The following is a 21476-nucleotide window of genomic DNA, read 5'->3' on the forward strand; positions in this document are numbered from 1 at the left end:
ATCAAGCTTAGACCTCTGGCACCTTGCAAGCGTAACTGCTTGGAAGAGTCCAGCACAGAGTGACCAAGATGATGAAGGGAGTGGAACATCTCCCTGGTGAGGAAAGGCTGAGGGAGCTGGGGCTCTTCAGCTTGGAGAAGAGAAGAATGGGGGGTGACCTCATTAATATTTATAAATATGTAAAGGGTGAGTGTCAGGAGGATGGAGTCAAGATTTTCTCGAGGGTGACCAACAATAAGACAAAGGGCAATGGTTATAAAGTGGAGCACAGGTGATTCTGTATAAATATTAGGAAGACTTTTTTCACCATGAGGGTGACAAAGCACTGGCACAGGCTGCCCAGGGAGGCTGTGGAGTCTCCTTCCCTGGAGACATTCAAAACCCACCTGAACACATACCTGTGTGACCTGCTAAAGGTGACCCTGCTTTGGCAGAGGGGGTCAGACTTGATGATCTTTTGAGGTCCCTTCCAACCCCTAACTATCTATAATTCTGATTCTACTATCTTAATTTTCTGAATTTGACATTCCTTTTGATTGAAAACCAGTTTTTCAATACAAAACTGTTCATTGTGTCTTAGTAAGCACATATAAGAGTTAGGGCAGACTACTGATAATGAGGGAGGCTGCAACACTGCTCATTTAATGCCTGTTGAAAGTGTCATTCCACCCTAAGGTGGGGAGAGGTATATTAGTCCTCCAAATATTTACACTTTCAGGAAGAAATGTTGAGTAGGTTGAAAAGAAATCTCTTGATATAAACCATTGTTTCTGTGAACATGCATGAAATTTGATTATCTGCCTCAAGAAGGAGGTGAGTTGGGGATAACAAAATCCTCTGTGAAGACTACCTTTATTGAGCCTACTTTTATTTTCAATGCATTTGTGGGTGCTTAGGAAATAAATGTAAAATTTGGGTCCCTCCTAGTTTTGTATTGTTTCCTGTGGCAGGACATTGTGTCAGTCCATTTCCCATATTAGCTCCATGTGGATCACTAAGGTGCCTGTTTCCCATGTCTTAGCATGCTGCAGATGAGAACAAATAGTTGCTATTTACAAACCCAGAATCTGATCAGGAAAGTTGATATTGTTTGTACAGGAAGTCATCACTTATTGTTTTAAAAATCTTATTCATTTCCGTAATTAGAGTGATACTGAATATGAACTGGATTTAAAAAAAAAAACAAAAAACAACAAACAACAACAATGACCCCTATGTTATCATCAGAAGATGAACTTCTATACACAAAAATAAGATACAAGACAATGACTAGGAGACTACAAGACCCATGTGTCCCAGGATGACTTGAGGCATTTCTGAAGTCCTGTGTTTGGGTGGTCAGGAACAGGCAGGCTGGGCTGCTGACATTTATTTGAGGAGGTAGTCTTGACATCACCCTTCTTTCAGCTGGAGAGGTCACTACTGAGTTGCACAAGGTAGTGAGTGAGGAGCATGTGCTGCAGCAACTCTTGACCACACACAGCTCAGGAACTGAGACATCTAACGAGGGAAATGAATTCTCTTAACAGCCTTGGACTTTGCTGTAAGAAAACTGATGGCCTGATTTCTACCATGAGCCACGGGAAAAATCTGAAATAAAGCAAAGCCTCTTGGCCAATTTCTCCCCTCTCTTGGACCAAAAGCTACTCTGATCTTTATTTCCTTAGGTAAACGCAGCCCAGTAGTAAAATGGAAAGTTTTGTAGTGGACACTCTGTGAAGACATTAGTGTAGTGGAACAGAGCGACCAGGTGCCTCTGATCATCAAGAAGTGGGTGTGAGCTGCTATCAACTCCACCTGTGCCCAGCCAGGACAGGGCCCCTACGGAGCATGTGCAAGACCATGGGGCCAATAAATAGTGAGGCTCACACCCACCGAGGCAGCTCATTCTAGAGCTAGCTGAGAGAGTGGCTGGTTGCTTCCATAGCAGCAGACCATCTTTGCTAGTTCCACACTGTGGGCAATAGACTCAGATCACATCCTACGAGTCTATATCACCGTATCAACGCGTCGATCCCGGACAAGAGACTCCTTTCCGGCTACACATTAGGGTGAGGCATGGGGTATCTTCTGCTTGAAAAGAGATAATTGTGGAATAAAGACATTTCAGAAACACCAAATTATTAGCAGGCTGTTTTGAAGGGCCTTATCTCATTTCATATTGAATGTTCTCTCTCTCCTTGTCTCTCCTCACACTCCTGCTGTGCACATCTTCTGATTTTATACTTTTATTTGCAAAATGAGACATTTACTGGTACTTCGATCAAGTGCCATTCAAAATACTCTGTTTTAGAATCAGACCTCTAGGCTGAGTCAGTTGTCTACTCTCTTTCTGTACTTAACAGAGACAGAAAAGAAGGACCTTCTGGGATGTGTTTCTCATTATTGACTTTACATGGGATCTGGAGAACAAGCTTAGAGTAGATGTCTTTTTTTGAGATTATTTAAGTCTGGTGAGATAAGTCATAGCTGCTTAGTTAAAGGTACAGGTCCTGAGAGTACTTACTGATGCCTACAATGTCAAACATGACCCCTAGTTTTGAATATTTAGCTCGACCTGTGTCTTGGGTTGGACAGTCCAAAATGAAGGGCTTTAGCATTAGTGAATGGTTCAAAATTTTAGCCTTTGAAGTGACAAAACATGTGGGGTTTTGAGTGCATTTTCAAACTCTGGAGCTGTATTCTGCAAGTGCTGAGTCTATGGCATCTCCTTGAGAGGTCCATTTGTTGACAGAGAGCTGGATCCAGCCCCAGAGCCAATGTGGATTTAAGATTTAGCTTGAATGGATTGACTTGAGTAACCCTAAAGGTACTATGTTGCAGAAGAGGGAAGGTATCCAAAGAGTTCCCCCGAGTTATCTTAGATCAGAAAAATCAAACTCAAAATAATTGAAGATGTGAAAAAGAGTAGTAAGTCTAAACACCTGAAACTTAACAGAAAGGGAGTTGTTGCTCTTCTTTTTCTTTTTTTCTTCTTCTTATTCAGAAATAATACACTGGCAGAAGAACCTGCTGAGGCCTGGGAAACTCTTCATCTGCTGTGCCTTTTTTGTCTTTGCTTTTGGCACAGCTTTAACATATGAGCAGTACGGTTTTGGCTTACACTGTCAGAGTCAATAATGTGATAGTGCTTCTGTTATGAAAAGGAAACTAGTTGAAATTAAGCTATGCAACAGCTGTATCAAGTATGCGGACACATTTTGACTGTCTAATGAGGTTCCTGTTGCAAAACAGAGCCCTCTAGGACTTGCTGACGTCAATCACCTCTAATTGCTGTGCTTTTGTCATTGCATGGACTTCACATCACAGCACAATCTGTTGAGCAGAGCATGTGTGGGTCCCTTGGCAGCATCAAGAGCTATGCACCAAGCCCCCCAGGGTCCTTCTTCCTAACAAAGGTCTATGGCTCCTACTGAAAAGGAAATACACTTCCAAGATGAACCTCCAAGAGGGAGGGATGCATCTGAAAAAGTGTTCCTAATGTCCACCAACCTTTCTAGAGATTGCTTTTTTAACACCGTAATTGCTCTACTGGGGTAAGAGTAATATTCTGAGGAGTTTTAATGGTGGTTTATGTGTGTTATGGACCTATCTCGATGATAGCATTTTATAACTAGCCCTGAAGAAAACAAACCCTGTCAAAAAATCATTGTACTATTGTGCTAGCAATGTTTTGTGTCTGAACATGCCCCAGATATAGAGTATTCCTCTCCATTTTAATTTTTTTTCTGGACTTCTGTGATTATTAATATTTATCTCAAGTCTTCCTTCAAGGTTTAGAAATCATTTGAGTTTGAAGAGGTCTGTTTTAGAGGCTCAGCAGAGGTGAGAGTGGGAAAACCCTTCTTGCAGACGTGTTGTGCTTCCAGACATAGAAACCATGATTTTTTTTTTTCTTAAGGAACATGGACACCTACATGTGAGGAAGTTGAATAGTGCCTTTCCTGAGCATGATTCATCTCATTGTGTAAAACAGAAGTCTAAAACAGGTCTGATGAGTCTCATGGCAGAATTTCTATTATCCCTCTAGTGACCACCCTAACAATTTGGCCACCTAGCTCTGAAAGAAATGTCTATATTTCAGATATCTTGAGAGAGGAGAGCCACTCTTGATGTGCAAGGTTCTCCCCAAATTACTTCTGGGTAGCCCTATTAACTTAGCTGGGAGAAACAAAGTTAGGATGAATCCCTACAATGGAAAGGGAAGTTTAGCTATTGACCCATCATCTTCAATGAAGTTTGCATGTCTGTACTTCAGTAAAGACTTTGATCCTCTTCATGTGCATGAGAGAAAAGGGTGTTATGTGAATGTGCAGAAACTGTTTTGGTTCTTTTAGCTTGAAAATAATCTTAATGATGAATCAAGTGTAAGTATGTATTTTGAAAGACTTTCAGAGCAAAACTATTCAGAGGTTTCAGGGAGCTCAGGCTTGACTGCAGAGACATTTCTTACAAATGGATAAGTACCCTGACATACATAGCTCAGACTATTAAAAACAAAACAAACCCAAGAACAGTAGCTGAATCTGGTGGAAATAGAGAACCTTTCCATCTTTCCTGGATTTGGCATCTCAATGTTGGCTAATTTAGTTGTTTGTGCAAACCCCATAAATAGCCTAGACAGGTTACTGATACCAGACATAATATTGCTTGTGTTAAGTCTCTTATCAAGTTTGTATCTGGCTGCCAGCCAGCTTAATAAAAAGCTGCTATTTATGTTCTTTAACAATATGGCAAATGACCTTCATGGATGTTGTGTTTTCATGAATGCTTTTTGTGGTTTCATGTTGACTGTAATGGAGAGATATTGTGAGGAGTGCAGGCAAACCATCACACAGTCATTAATTCCAGGCACAATATAAAAATACACTAAACTGACTATAAGGTAACCTTTAGCATATGGAAATATTCTGGAAAGATTCAAGTCCATCTTTCATTTTGCTACCCTTGCAGGCAGTTCTGAAGCAATAACAAAAAAACAAACAAAAATTCAAACTAAAAAGGTCAGCCCTCTCAGATCTTCCATTCCAGATCTTGATGGAGCTGAATGTGTAACTTGGATGTGGTCTTCAAGATAGGTCAATCCATGATGTTTCTTTTATGTCTAGACCTTTCTGAACATAGAAGTGAGTGAAGCTGGCCCAGAAAACATAGGCGAGAGGTTAGGTCATCCCCGCTATGCTTCCAGACAGCTATTGAGGGAAGGATGGCATTTACCTCTCCTCCGGAAGGAATCAGGAAGAAATGTAGCAGGAGCCACTGTCAGTAACTAGGGCTATGATGGGAAGGAGAAAGGAAAAAATAAGCAAGGACTGCTATTATTTGGAGGACAGAAGGAATGCACAAAATGCATAACCTGTCCTGGTGCTGCTGTGGGTTCAGGTTTGCATGATCCAGGCTGGAGGGGGCTGCACCATATTCTGGTCTTGAGGCACCTAGAGTATCCCCTTATGGCCATTAAAGCAGAAAGAGAATAAAATCAAAGGGAATCAGGAAAAGCCTCCACACTCACTATGAAAACAGAACTGTGCTAGGAAACATGATGCGTATTTCTTTTAATCAAAAGCAGGAAAACATTTGGAGCACTTGGGGCCATCGATTGCCCTCCGGCCCATGGCGGAAGTCCCCAGTGATGTCAATGGGAACTCTGCACGCGAATAGCGGGGGCACAGAGACGCCTTCATGTACCACTGCAGGGAGTCTACTGAGAAAGGCAGGGACTGTGCTTCAGAGACTACCCAGGGCAGCCAGGGTGTTGAGTTGACTTTTATAGAGGCAGTGACTGTGCTTTAGAGACTACTCAGGGTGTTGAGTTGGCTTTTATAGAGCACTATGTTGACTTCTCCAGGCGTCAACGTGCATTTCCATTGAGGAAGAAAAAAACCAAGCCAAACAAACAAACCAACACCCCTCCTCCCCCCCAAAAAAGCCAAGCGTGGTATTTTGTGCTTGTTTCCTGTCCTTGTCTTCAGATAGGCAGGAATTCTGTGAGATTGGAGCTGCACAGCCCCCACTGCCTCAATATTGGCATCAGTGGTGACACTGTGTCTGCAGACAGCAGCAGTAGTCTCCAGACCAGCTCTTCCTCACACTTGTAATGATCTGGAGATTATGATACAGGAAACTACTTTGCAAAGCTTGCTGCTTTTGGGCAGGAGCTCTTAATTTTGTGACAAAGATGAATGAGTCCTTGGGGAGTAGTAAATCTGTTTGTCTGGTGATGTGAAGGGGCAGGTGACCTCTACTGTGGCTGCGGCCCCTGGAACAAAAAAGGTTCTTTTCACCGTGCTACAAACAGGTTCATTCTTGGTCTTTCCTTGAATCGTACTGCAGAGGAAACGTTAGTCTAACAAGTCCTTAGGGCATTTTTATTACATACGCATCCTCTATTACTCATAAGTTCCTTTTGCAATCTCAGTGGACATTTAATACCTATTATTAAATAAAGCATCGTGGCTTACATTTATGAAAGTTTTTTCAACAGTTTCATTTAATCTCTTTAGGAAAACTTCTTTCTTATCCTGGGGTATGTCTGAAATACTCTACCTTAGGACTCTCCCCTAGAATTTTCTAGTAGAATTTGCTTCTCTTCTTGTTTGATGTCTCCAACAAAAATATTATTGCATGTAATAAGAAAAGATCCTAAGGACAGAACAGTTTTATGACACTGGGAAGTGCAGATCATACATTTGCAAGAGAAGCAAAAGTAATGCATTTGAAAAACTTCTTGAGTAAACATAGGCCACTTGTTTGGGACTAGAACATTTTAATAGAGTATCACTGTGTGAAGTGTTATAAAGAGTCAGTTCTTGGTAGCTTTACTTGTTTCCAAGAAAGATTTCCATGGTTGTTTGTAAGTTTTTTGACTGAGTGAAAACAACAGGATTTGCCTGAAAAAACATTGGATAAGCAGATAAGCATGGAATTAAGATTTTAATGCTGGACTTTTTTTTAAGAGTTAAAAACCCAACCTTGTGAGAGTTTTGAAGTAGTCTTATCTGCCCTGTAAGTCAAACCGAACCTTCAGATCTGAACACCTGCAAAGAAGATTTGGAGCCAGAGCCTGTGGCTTGAGCCCCTCTTTGTTAAGTGGTCCAAACAATAGCAGCAGCAATGTTCCCTGTTCCCAGCACAAGCTATTTATGACAATGCCCTTTGTTAAAGGGATTGTTCCAGGGACGGTAAATTACTCTGCCAAGCTTTAGTTACTGAGTAGAACGGAATGGATGTTTCCTGGCATTTTCATTTACCTTGTCACTTACAAAAGAGACATACAGGTATTGTGGCAGTGGGAAGGAGGAGAATAATTAACTCTTGCTCGTCAGTGGTCTCAGAGTTGTGAGGATGGCTGGATGATCACAGTAGATTCTTTCTCCTGGTGAAGGTAACATGAGTTTTTCCCATTAGTTTCGTTGCAGACAGTAAGAACATGTCCTGTGTAGGGGTTTCCTGATAAGTGAATTTCAGCTCACTTCCTATATAATTACTTCTCCTGGTGATAATATAATAGAAATGCCCTGAAATAAGAAACACATCTCTTATCAGTGGAGATGGTGCTGTAATGGGAAAAATGTACTTGCCATGGATTTTAAAAAAGGTACCAAAGTATTGCTACTGATATTGAGTGATAAATGAATTTTCAGATATTTAATAATGTTTTTCTGAACTTGTTTAGGTATAAATAAAGAGGGGGTGAGGACTTTGTCTAGCTTTTGTTATGGACAGGATTAATCTGTTCTCTCAAGGTTTTGTGCACCATTACAATTTCCATACACTGTCTTAATATTTGAGATAGTAACTTTTTCTTTTTCTTCTCTTGCAGATACAAGCAATCCATTTGTAGAGATGCACAGTGACATACCTAAAATTATACACATGACTCTGGGAAGAGAAATGATCATTCCATGCAGAGTCACAGCACCAAATATTGCTGTTACTTTACAAAAGGTACTTCAATCCAAACCCTCTCTGAAATTGTTATTGTGGGTTATTCTTTTTGTCTGTTTGTTTAAAACTTTTATAACACTTTTGAAATATTTTGACAATTTAGTATTTCTTAAACAAGGGTTCTGGCTGTCAGTGTGTTTTAGAAATATTTCAACCCTGGAGACTACGTTTCATATCTCACAGAAGGGCTTAATCAAATCCCTTAGACTGGATGGTAATTTTCTGAGGAAACTTAAACTTTTCATACCATTTTATTCACTGACAAAGGTTTCTTAAGTTCGGGAAGGAATTTCTTGTTAGGACAAGAGATTTCCTCTCACCTCTTCCCCTGCCCTTCCTCCCCTTTCCTTTTCAGTCCTCTGAAACCAGCGGTAAGTGCAGTCCCTGGAGACTTGCTTGGGCTGTTCAAGGATCTCTGCAAGCCTTTGCCCTACCTCACTCCTACCAGTGCCTTTGCTGCTTCCTTTTCCATGTTAGTGTGCTTATCAGGCAAGGAATGGCTTCTCTTTGTAGGAAAACCTGTGCAGAGTTTGAGACAGTTGGGCCAGTTTTAGAAAATCTAGACATTTTCATGTATTTTGGGAAACTTACATCTTTCCTAGGTTCCTTGAGAGTTATGTGGAAAGCCAAGTGACCTATATATGTGTAGTAAAGCCCATGGTATCCCAGATATAAAATAGTGCTATATATATAGCTATAGTGCTATATATATAAAATATATATATATATATAGTGCTATATATATATATAGTGCTATAGATATAAAATAGCACTATAAAATAGTGCTTTTTTTTTTTAAGTTCCTTTGTTTGGCTTAAAAATTAGGTGGAGGTGTCACTGATGTTTTGTTTCCAAATGAAAAGATCTCTGTACCTATTGGCATGAAAGCTCATAATTGTTACAAGGAAAATAAATTTTTCTTTTAATAGAATACCATGCAATAAATAAATAAAACAATACCATTGTAAGATGCTTATCTAGATCAATACAAGTCTTTGATTCCTCTTTGATTATAGGCTTTTACACCAGTCACAGGTTTGATCCTGTGCCAGTGCTGCTTTTTTAATACAGGTACTGATTTTACTGGTTTCCACCTGTTAAATCACATGTAAGAAAGCAAAATTCAGAGAAAATAAAGTAGTCTGACCTAGAATGTTACCATATGTATGTACACACACACACACACACACACACACACACACACACACACACAGAGTTCTCCTGCAAGAAGTGCATCAGGGGTAAACGACACACAAGATTCTGTGGCCATTGAATCAAAAATAAACGGGCTTGACATTCTTTAGGGTGGATGTTATAAACTGGGAACTTATTTGGGAACTGTGTTGTCACATTTGAAATCTAGGGACATTAAATTCCTAAATGAAAAAATTCCTATCGGGTTTTTCTCGTATTAAACAATATAAAAATAATTTCTTCTCCTTATTTGGAGGAGATGGAGACATATCTACTTTATTTTTTTTCATATTGGCTTGCTGTTAGCTTGGGGTTGTGGTGTAAGACACATTTTTACACCATGAAAACCAGATGTAATACTGGAGAGGAGAAAGAGAAGGTGGAGCCAAGTCTCAAAAGAAAGGATTGGTTGCTTACATGTTTTGCATTCCAGGAAAAATAAATGTGTTCCCTAATTAATCCCAGAATTTCCTGAAGTATGTAAGCTACAATGCATTACATCATATCTTACTTTATTTATCATCTGTGATATCCATGTATGAAGATTCTAGCAAGGTTTGCTCACATAGCAATTAAGAGATGTGTTAAATGCATTTCACAGCTGCAAGCAAACTACTCCTGGAGAGTTGGCAAAAGCTATGCTGTGTTATCCCTTTAACAATAAAGGAAGGAGTTAGTGTCCCCATAAGGCAGCCCTCTGAAGCTGGAAAGAAAATCCCAGCATTAGAGTCATTAGATTCTGCATTCTATACCGCCAAGAAGTCAAAATATGGAATATTTTTTGGTATTCTGCCTCTTCTTAAAAGGGCTTGTTGGGCCAGTTGCATGAGCACTGCTTGCAGCATTTTGTTCCTGTGCAGTGCTACTTCCCAGCCTTAGTCGACCAACATGGGGAGGGTTTATGGTTCATCTTCAACACTACAAATTATATTTTTCACCAGAATGGCTTCTTTACCTCAGTGAACCCTGTTGAGATACCATGTTGCTCCATCTTCCAGGCTGAACATCTGTACAAATTGTATTCTAAAGCATGGCATTTGTATACAACATAGAAGGTATCTTCAAAATCAGGAATCTGATTAAAACCAGAAACGGGAAATGGTGATGGAGGTTTCAGTTCCTGTTTCAAACCCAGCCTTCAGATCCTGTTATAACCTATATTTCCAACAGCTGGTGGCCCTTTCTCTTCCTCATCACATGGTGTGAAGTCAATTGGTAGTGTTGATCTAATGCTTAATGGACAGATAGATAAAGTCTCTGAAACCCTCACATCAATCAATATGATTCTGGCAGCTTCATGCAAGATTCCTAAGATAACACAAACTTTATTGCAATTAATCCATTTGCTCTTATTTTGCTAAACAGAGAAAGCATCAAATTTTGGTACAATGATTTAATCTTTCTGTTTACTCTTCTGTTGGATTCTGTCATGAAGTCAAAAGTGACAGTCACAAGAAAAGAAGTAAATAAGCATCAGCATAAGAAATAAGAAGAGGAAGAAAACCTAAGGATGTTGAGAGTTACATACTTGGACAGTGTGAATTTTTAATAATACTGACTCATCCTTCCCAAAGGGAGGAATGGGGAAGCATGAAAGAAAAGACAAGGATTCAAAAATCTAATGTACATTTTTATTATACTTTCAACTGTTTCTTTTGAGTATTATCTGCCTTTGGAGATGTTGGGAACTACAGCTTGACTATATACTCTTGACCACATGTATATACCCAAAACCTTGGGTACTACTGTGTTAATGCCACCAGGTACCAAAAAGGTTCAGTGGTTGGTGATGAGCACAGGAGGCAGAGTCTATACCAAAAGAAAGTGAAGGCTAAGTTTGAAACTAAGTACAAAGAAAGTAAAAGACCAAGACTGCACTGGGAGCCACACTGACATGGCTCCAGTACATGGAGGTTTATGTAAATTCCATGTTTACTGCAGCCATCACAACAAACTGATTCTTTGAATGCTTCTGGCTATCTGCTGGTATGCGTCTGTAAGCTTTTGTTGTAGCTGGATTTCCCCTCTCCTGCTTCAGTGGAATTCTCACTGTTTCACCACTGTGTTTCTTCACACATTTTCTACTTCCCTCTGTGATCATCAACGGCCAAGGTTTTTGACAAGGCTCTGAGCTACAGTGGCTCTGCTTTGTGTGTGCAATGGACCAGGTCACCTCTGGAGACCCCATCCAACCTCATTTATCATGTGATTCTGGGATGCTCTGTCCTGTCCTATCCATGTACAGGATAATGCCTGTGACAATAATGCCACAGGTGGTGGCCTAGAAGCTGGTTTAGGGCAGAACAAATCAAGTCTGATTCTCTGAGAAGGGGAAACAAGTATTTGTTTCCCTGTTTCCCTTCCCCTGAGAAGGGGAAACACTCAAAAACCCAACCAGTGGGTTGGCAGAAGAGAACAGTGTGAGGAGAGCTGGGTGAGAAAATGAAGTAAGGAGAGAGGGAGAGCATCCTGCCACTGTCCTTGTCCTCTTGTGAGACAAAATCTTGATATTTTCACTGTCTGAACGGGACTTGATTCAGTATTTTGTTTTCCCAGCTTAGCCAAGGTGTGTCATAGTGGTCTTCTGCTAGTCAAAAAACTTCAGTTTTTTAAAATACTCTCTACAGTAAACTAAAAAAAGTCAGTTTGTGGTTTTGTGTGCAACTTTTTAGTCTCAAAGCTGAAAAAAACTGTCCCAAAAGATGTAGCTCTAGCTTTCTTTGCAAAACATCAGATGAGTAAACTGAGCAAGCAAAGATCTACCTCTGGGGAAGCTGAGCCTGTGGATAGACAGACACCTGACAATATCTGGTGTTGCAAAATAGAGTCATATTTATGAGCGCTTTATTTCCAAGATTGTGACAGTTCCTGGGTGTTTTGGATAATTTTTCATTCCTGGAGTAAGGCTAATCAAATTCAGTAATCCAGTTAACTGATGTGAAGTGAATACATTCCCTGGGAAATGTCAGTCTAGGGAGGCTCTGAACCTCTGACTTGACTCATTCTTTATACTATATAATAATGCTTATAGAGGACACACTCAGAAATAGTTTGGTTTCCACCAAAACAGGAAGAGAATAAATAGAGTTGAAGCCTTTGAAATCATATCTGTGAACTAGTTAAACCAAAGCTTGAATATTTGCTTTATTTAGAACAAGAATCATAACAGAGCTCTTCGAGTCCAAGGTGCTGTAGAATGGTAGCCAGCAGGCTACAATGTAAAGGGCTTTACTTGTGTGTCTGTGTAACACACACTTCCCCTGTTATTTGCATGCTTATTATAGCATCTTATCAACGGTTGTAAAGATAAGGAATTCTACCACAGCATTTTGTATTCTGTAATTATTGTTCATTTGATTCACCATGCACCTTTATCAGAGAAAATGGCATGAGATGAGTGGAGGTGATCTTAAGGGCAGCTTTTGGTGTGCGCTGACCAGGCAGCATCCTGGGTACCATGTTCTGGAGAGCAACCACACATCCCTTCAGCCTCTGGCAGCCACCTGGGCTGGCTCTGGCTGTAGGAAGGAGCAGACTGGCCAGCATAAAGGTCTTCTGCTCAAAAGAAGGGGAAGAAAGACATAAAGGGCTCATAGTGAGACTGGGTGCAGCGTGAGAGGTGATGGATCTGCAAGATGCTTAGTTGACCCAGAAGTCTTTGCTTAGGGCACTAATTCACTCCAACTGTGTTATATGAGATCTTTTAAAAGTTGTTACTTTTACTGGAAAAGCAGGCTTTATAAAAGTAGAGTTTCATCCAGGCTTTGTACTTGTGGCTGATCTCTGTGATATCCAAATGGTGACATTTATTCCATTGATAAAGCACAACAACAAAAATATGATGTGAAAATGAGGTCTTGTCTGAGGTTCAATGCCTTTGTCATAGTTTTCTATGTTTTCTTGACAACTTATTAAATTTGGGCTTAAAATTAAAAAAAAACCAAACACAAACCTAGTGTAAGATGTAACTTGTTCTCCTGACAAAGTGAACACTTGCTCTCACATGGCAATATTTTATTCTGTATTAGATTTCAGGTCTCAAGTTTAAAATCACTTCATGGCTTTGTACTAACTACTTGTTGGGTCCTCAGCTTCTGAGGGACTTACAAATGCCAAATTTTAAAATGTGCTGAGTATTTTTTCTGTGGAAATGAGCTGTATTTAGCATTTCAAGCTGTCCTTTCAACATCTCTGGTCAATAAGACTGTCCTCATTCAGTATGATCAGTAATTCTCCTTACAAAGGACCAAGAAAGATTTACGCCTTTAAAATTTGCACTTCATGTTGTATGCAATGACTGAGACTTGTAGTCTGCCACCTGTCAGTTTTGGAACAGCCATTCATGTTCTTAACATTGTGTTGTGGTTTTTTTTTTTTTTAACAGTCCAATCCTTTAGACAACATAAATGTGAAAAGCATCAGACTGAATCCTGGCAGGAATTCGTTAAAGCTATGAAATGACAGCAAATAAAGCCCATTTGTCACCTCTATTGAAAAATGTGTATTTGTGCCTCAGTGGTGAAACCAGGATACTTAATTGCAAAGGTTCACCAAGATGAGCGTTTTAGCTGCCAGCCAAGAGCTGAGAGAATAGCAGTCCAAGCACTGAGGCTAATGACAGTGTCAATCTATTGTGTCATAAATTACATCCTGTTCTATATAATGAAATCTTGGAAACAAATAAAACATTCACATTCTTCACCTAGGTTTTTCCTCTATTTTGTGATGAAAATGTGACTTGAAAAATCAGCATAATTAAATGCCACCCTTTCTACTTAGACTGTCATTTTTTAGGATAGATTTTTTTTTCCCCATCCCTTTTTACTAGTCTGCTTTAATTAGAGAGTGGCACAAGGATTAATTGCTTTTACGATGCATGTCTGACACTTCCAGATCCCACGAGAACCCCTAATTCCTGATGGCAGGACAATAATCTGGGACAGCATGAAAGGCTTCAGAATACCAAAGGCAACCTATGCATTCATAGGGCTCCTGAGCTGTGAGACAACAGTGGGTGGACACAAGTATAGCACAAAGTACCTGACACACCGAGAAAGTGAGTAGCATTCTTCACTATCTCTCAAAGGGCTCTCTGCCCTGATGGCCATATTCACTTTGTTTTCTCTTCATCACATGCAGCCAACACAATTTTTGATGTCCAGTTAAGCACCCCTCGTCTCGTCAAGCTGCTGAAAGGAGACAGCCTGGCAATCAACTGCACTGTCATGGCAGCCTGGAACACCAGAGTGCAGATGACGTGGACTTACCCCGGGGCGGTGAGTTCTGTGCCTGAAATCAGGATGCCAGGGGGTTCCCAAAGTTAATGCTGCATCTCACATCTCAGAAGGAATTTTGCCTCAGAATGCTTGCTATGGTTCACATTCCATCGTTTTGACCCTCGTTGACATGTATTTAAAGGTTTCTGGGGGTTTTTTGTTTCTGGTATTTGATTGAATGAGTAAACATGTTTACACAAATTCTCTGGTAATATTGCATAATCACAAATTAACGCTAGAATTCTTTCATTCTTGGGAGCTTCTTTTTGACCTGGAGTAATGGTAGAAATTTATTGCCTAGCCCCAGGTAGGGGCTCTCTCTTGTGATTAAAACTTTTCAGCTAGGCCGTCTTCCTCAACACATCCATTTTGAAGACTGACAGACAGTTAAGCACCTGACTTGAACATGTTTATCAAAGATATTTTGATTTATCTCCTGTTTTGACAGCTACAGAAATGATCTTGAATGTGCTTCTCCTCCCCCCACACTGAGAGCATCCTAATATATATTTGTCACTTACAGAACAACTGCCAAGGAGTCCATGTAAAGCTGATAAATTTGACATTATTTTAAGGTTTACAATTCCAATTCCTTTCATGTCAGTTTGATTTATGCTGATGATTCAAGTCAAGATAATTTGTAATGTCACTCATTGTGCCTAATCACAAGGTGAAATTATGATTGCAATATATACGGAAGACTAAGGCAGTCACTTTTTGCATACTGTAGCTATTTTCCCTAGAATTTTTTTTCACCTCAGAAACAACTTAGCAACAAGAAATGCTCCAAATATATTACATTGCTCATTGCTGACTTACCAAGCTCTAGCTGGGCACCACACTTGTGAAATTCTGCTTTGTTTTTACTCGGATGGTGACAGAAGGGTGTTGAGTGTTTATAAGACACCAGCAATGTCCTGGGTTAAATAAACTTTAAGGCCAAAGGCTAAGGAGGAGCTACAGGAAATAACTCCTCAGACTCCCATTATCTGCAGTTCCACCCTGTTCTTCCCTTGCCAAATCTGGCCTCTCTTCCATCTACGCTGTTTCAAGAATTCTTCCCTTCTTCACAGAATCATCTTGTGTCAATGTCCTCCTCTTCCATATTTCTGCTGCCCATGGACACTGAATCCAGGCACCAACCTGTGTCAGTGGCTCTGGGGGTTTTTACAAGCAATGCTGAAGTAGGAGCAATGAGGTGCTGGGTGTGTTGGAATGGCAGTACATAAGAAGGAATAGTCTTTGGACTATGTGGAATGATCTAGTTTGGAGGCTGTTGCAACTCTGGGGAAGATAGCAATGAACTGCTGTATAATGGTGCTTATATTTTTTAATGTTGACCCTCTGAAAGTGTTTGACATCCTTTGCGTGTCCATGCTGTACAGAGGGATCTGGTTTTGGTTTTTGTCTTTATTAAGGTATGATGGCAGTAGAGTAAAATAAAAAATCTTACTAATAATGAAAATTGGTTTGATTAAGCTCTTTCTTGCTCATTGTTGCTTTTATAGTCAAGGAAGAGAGGTTCTGTAATGCAGCGCATTGACCAGAAGAATACAGAAGCCAATATTTTTTACAGCATCCTTGTTGTCGACAAAGTACGTGACATTGATAAGGGCCAGTACACCTGCCACGTGAAGAGTGGGCCATCAATCAAAGCTGTTAACACCACAGTCATTGTTTATGGTAAGAAATGTTGCATATTTGTAGAATACTGAATGCTCATGTACCACGCTCAGTGATATGATAGCTTCACATCTTGGCACAAAGCAGAAGTGAGTGTATAGCACATATACCATGGGCAGAAAAAGGAGGGAGACCAGGGACTATGGGGCTTTTCTTCCATCACAGTTTTGTGTTGTTGGCAGCAAACATGTTAATGTCTGTTTTGATCATTCTTCTTTGCAAAATGTTGTGATGATCCTGTCCTCAGTCAGTTCTGGCAGAAGCAATGAGTTGAACTACACTTTGCCAAGAAAAAGAAAAACAAAACAAACCCAAAAAAGAAGTATAAGCTGAATTTAGACCAGAAGAATCCCACTTCCTCTCCTATAGTACTTACCCATTTCTTTCTATGAAAAATGAAGAGCTAGATGCATTAGCTCTACACAGGGCAGGTAGCTGCTAGGCCATTCAAAAAATGAAGTAAACACAAGATACTGTGACTCATTAATGTGGTTTTACAGTGGGAACCTTGTATGAATTCCCTATGGAATTCCCTTGGTCTTCAGTGAAATCTTGACATTTCTGATGTTATTTCAACTTTCTGTGAATTTGGACTTCTGTGCACTGGAACCCTGTAGGAATCTGCCCACTTTTTGTGACATTCAGTTACAATTATGATTCCTCTGGATCTTTGGAGCATCCTTAGTATTAAGGACCAAGTCCTTGGTGGGTGTCCTCCATGACAAAAGACTCACAGCCAGAATATTGATTTGTTTCATGTCTACCTTTTCTCTTTCATCCAGGAGTGTGGACCCAACACTCCATATTGGTATTCTTAAAATAGTATTTTAGTACATTTTATCTGCTTAAGCCCTGGGCTAAGTCACCAGGACCACAGGATGAGTCAGGATGTCCAATTTTTTATATTCTTAAATAAAAAAGCTGAAGCTGTCAGAAACTGAATTTTAGATTAAAATTAAAGTCAGGGAGGCTGAAACTGTTGAATCTAGCCTGTAAACTCTAATCCACATAAGCAGCCCCATCTATAGGATACTCATTAGGAGTCTGTGTGAATAAGACTGTGCAGAATCAGGGTTGTATCTTTATAACTTCACTTGTTTAATTAAACTACAGATTTGTCTTGTGTAGGTTATTTTCAATATTTGTGGCAAGTACACTTGCTTAATAGATATCCAACATCATTATTCAGCCCATAAAGTGAGCAAATATTGCCCTATATGTTCTATCAAAAAGACGTGCAAACTAATGTTCATGTTTTGAATGTTTAATTTTGCTCAAGTGCATTTTTTTTGGAAAAAATATAATATATTTTCCAATGTATTTGTTTTGACACAAACACTGTGTAAAACACATCCACTTGCCAGAGAGTTTGAAATAAGGGGCAGTACAGTTGGAAAAGAACAAATTTCAGCATGTTGAGATTGTTCCAATTAAGTGATAAAGTTTTGTTTGTTTGATGAAACATCTGTGTAACAATGATACAGAAGGTTTCCTTTGCTGTTTCTCTGAAGGTGACTTAAATCCTCTCTGACAGAATGTTTACTTTTGGAACATTCATTGATTCCTGGCCTTTAGGTGTGGAAGGGTCACCATCTCATCTAGTTTAGCTTCCTATGTACCATGGACTATTTTCTCTCTTGTGTTGAAACTTCTGCCTTGTGGGGTTTTTTTTTGACTGAAGCACAATGTGAATTTGGCTAGAGTGTATCTTCTCCAGGCATATTCATGGACTAGGAACTGTATCTCCCTTTTATATTCATGGTGCTATCCTCTATATTTTATAAATATCTAGGAGGTATAGCTTTATTCTTGCTGTTGCCATGAGGGAACACCAAAATTATTCAAGATCATTTTGATTTTAATTCCTGTTCTCTTCAGTAGAATGATTCTATGTGCAGGCTGAAAATCAGTAATGCAGGTGCACTCTTTTTCTTTCATTTAAGATAAAATGTTCATTAATTTGAAACGTCGAAGAAAAACTGCGCTGGAGGCTGTGGCTGGAAGAAAATCTTATCGTTTGTCAATGAAAGTGAAGGCATTTCCCTCTCCAGAGGTCATATGGTAGGACAACAGATACTTCCACATATGCATACTGTACCTCTTCTTAGGTGAAAAATCATTCCTTTTTAAAATATCCACAGAAGACCCCTTGAAATGACGACAAACTGGAGACAGTATGGTTGTGGAGCTTTATTGGAAGTTTCAGAATTTCCCTGGATTTTAGTAATTTATGAGAATGCTATCTCTATTTTGCAAGTGCAAAAATGGTGGTTTGAAAAGTTTCAAGCTCAGATCCTCTAATACATTAGATATGTCTCCTGTGAAATCAGTGGGCACTCCACAGCTAATTGTCTCTACCAACCTTGACTCAAGTGTTGCATCCAGCTTCACTTAGATCATGATATGAGACCTGAACTTGCTTTTCAGGCAGTAGGAGAAAGAAAAGAAGATTTTCATTCAGATAACTGACTGCACTGAGTCATACAGTCAAGCACTGTATGTGGAAGCTGGTTTTTATGCAGTGATCTGCAGGCTGAAGATCTACTTTAGTGACTGAAGCATTCACTTTGGCTCATGTACACTGTGCTAAGAAATCTTTTGGACAGTTTTTTGTCTTAATCCAAGGCACTTTTATATGAAACAATGTTATCTATTCAGGATCTTAAGGGGGTTTTGTTTAAATAATTTTAAATACCAGTAGCTTTGACTCAATTCATTGCACTTTGACAAAAGGTCTGTGACAAGACTGATTAAGAAAACAAACTAAACATACATGAACAGTGAGAGTTCATGCCAGAAATTACTTTTGCTCCAAACATTTTGCTTTGCTTTACAATACCCTTACATTCATAACCACACATTAAAAATAAGGGGTGAAACTGTATCTGACGTTAGCCATTTATGCAGTAATTTCTGGGGGTGTTTAATCATTGTGCTTTTTAACTACAAATACATACTAAAACTTTTAAAATACAAAAAGAATAAATTTAAACATAATTTTTAATGTATTTATTTCTCACTGGAGAATATTGGAGCAAGTTGCCTAGAGAGGCTGTGAAGTCTCCATCCTTGGAGATAAACAAAACCAGACTGAAAATGGTCTTGGGCAACTTGCTGACTTTACTTTGACCAAAGAGTTGAACTAGACAATCTCTAGAGGCTCTTCAGAACCTCAGTTATTCTGGGGTTCTGTAACATACAGATACAGCGAAATTCCTAAACCCAAAATTTGGTTTAGACCAAATTTTTAGTGCTCCTTTAATAACTAAGGCTTTTCTGTAAATACTTACTAAAACCTGTGAATGATTTTAATCAAGTCCATCATCATCATAGTGAAACGTTGTTGCACTCTTCTGCTAACATCTTGTCAAGCTACCAAAATGTGCTTTACTCTGTATTTTAGACTTTGAAGAAAAACGTGCTCCTTTAGGAGTCTGTGTATGAGCTGCAGTTAGTGTTTTCTATGTTGATTTTCTGTTATCTTTAAAAACATTCACTTGATAGCAGGATATCTGATTCTTAAGTGCTTATCTAATCTGCTTACTCTTCCTCTTCCTAAAATCACAGCTGTGCTCAGGCACTTTGTCCCAGGATGTATTCTGAGGTCATAAAGAAATGGCCAGTGCTGGATGATGCAACCTTTATTTCTGTGAATGACTCCCAGCCAAAGTGCTTGTCTTCTAGACTACATGGCGGCACAAGTATGGAAAACTGGGATCTTCACAGACAGAGTTGTAATTTTCATAGAATCATAGAAATTTTAGGGTTGGAAGGGACCTTTAGGATCATCTAGTTCCAACTCCCCCTGCCATGGGCAGGGACACGCCTCACTAGATCAGGTTGCTCAGAGGCCTGTCCAGCCTGGCCTTAAAAATTCCAGGGATGGGGCTTTCACCACCTCTCTGGGTGAGGTGCCAGGGTCTCACCACCCTGTGCCAGGGTCTCACTACCCTCATAGTGAAGAACTTCTAATCTAAATCTCCCCTCCTCTAGGTTAAAAGCATTCCCCCTCATCCTATCACTACCTGACATCCTAAAAAGTCCATCACCAGCTTTCTCAATTTTCAGCAACTCTCAAATGCCACAGAACCCTGTCAAATCCTTAATGGTCTTAAAATATAGAATAGTGTTCTCCCAAGGGCTCTATAAATACCAATAACCTTATTTATATGGGAGGGGTAATCCTTTGGTAAGCAGAATCTCAGACCACAAATTCAATCCTTGCCGAAAGATCAAGAAATATTGTGAAATTAAATGAAGTGGGCAGGTCAAGCAACATCATTTTTCAAACTTTTGATTTTTGTAATTCTTTTAAACAGGTTAAAAGATGGGCTACCTGCTGCTGAAAAGTGTGCCCGGTACATGGTTAAAGACTATTCATTAATTATCAAGGATGTTGCTGAGGAAGATGCTGGGAACTACACTATAATATTGAGCATACGACAGTGGAACTTGTCTAAGAATCTTACAGTCACTCTTACAGTAAATGGTAAGTTTACATCATGGTTCCACACTTCTCCTGAACATGTAAATGCTAAATTTTCATTGAGTTAGATTTTTAGTGACCTTGCAAAGTTCAGGTCATTGTGGCTTTTCATATTGACTTCATGGACCTAAATCCAAATTCTGTGCGTGGACCCATCTTGGAATATGAAGATGGATACTGCTTTTAATTAGAAGGGTTTCTGTCTTCCACAGTCACATACTTGTTCCTGATGACTTAAATGTGTTACTAACCACTCATCTGACTGGACTTCGGCCTGCTGTTTTTCTTTGTTCTCTTCAGGATTTTTCTTATTACTCACCATGCAGGAATGTAGTATTTTTATGACCACGCAATATGCTGGAAATTAGCTGGTTTTAAATGCTTTTCAATTTTTCCATTTCCAGTGAAACCCCAGATATATGAAAATGCTGTGTCATCCTTCCCTGATCCCAACTTGTATTTACTGAGCAGCAAACAAGTGTTGACATGCACTGTGTATGGTATTCCTCCACCTAAAATTATGTGGATGTGGTATCCTTGTAGACAAAACCATTCTAAAACAAGGTAGGACAGCTTCCTTCTATTTAACATGTCTTCCTCAATATTACTTTTAAATATTTACTTGTTTGCTAAAAAAAAAAGCTTGCAATGACCATTGCTTAGTAGAGTTTGTACAGCTTTAATCAAGGTATTTTTAGTAAACACAAAGGCATGACTTTTTCTACATCATTATTTAAAAATGGATGGCAGAGTTTTTAGTTTGTATTGCTACTTAAGTTTATTTACAGCTCATTACTATCTATGCATGCAACGTCAAAGGTGATAATCTCTTAATTTTTATGAGGGAAGCCTTGCAAACAATGTCTTGTAAGTTTACAGGCTTTCTCATG

The 21476-nt window shown here is 39.4% G+C and overlaps 1 protein-coding gene across 2 annotated transcripts in view; it reads left to right on the forward strand.

The window, feature by feature from the left end:
- The window catches only part of FLT1 (fms related tyrosine kinase 1), a 112397-nt gene that overhangs the window by 18732 nt on the left and 72189 nt on the right, over positions 1 to 21476 (forward strand). For both annotated transcript variants that reach the window (XM_030466072.1, XM_030466076.1), the window contains exons 4-10: positions 7823 to 7947; positions 14035 to 14197; positions 14281 to 14417; positions 15926 to 16100; positions 18044 to 18161; positions 20420 to 20589; positions 20991 to 21150. In XM_030466072.1, the coding sequence (XP_030321932.1) occupies positions 7823 to 7947; positions 14035 to 14197; positions 14281 to 14417; positions 15926 to 16100; positions 18044 to 18161; positions 20420 to 20589; positions 20991 to 21150 (1048 nt within the window). The remainder of the gene's footprint in view (positions 1 to 7822; positions 7948 to 14034; positions 14198 to 14280; positions 14418 to 15925; positions 16101 to 18043; positions 18162 to 20419; positions 20590 to 20990; positions 21151 to 21476) is intronic.

This window comes from Calypte anna, chromosome 1 (genome assembly GCF_003957555.1).
Source record: "Calypte anna isolate BGI_N300 chromosome 1, bCalAnn1_v1.p, whole genome shotgun sequence".
Taxonomy (NCBI): Eukaryota; Metazoa; Chordata; class Aves; order Apodiformes; family Trochilidae; genus Calypte; species Calypte anna.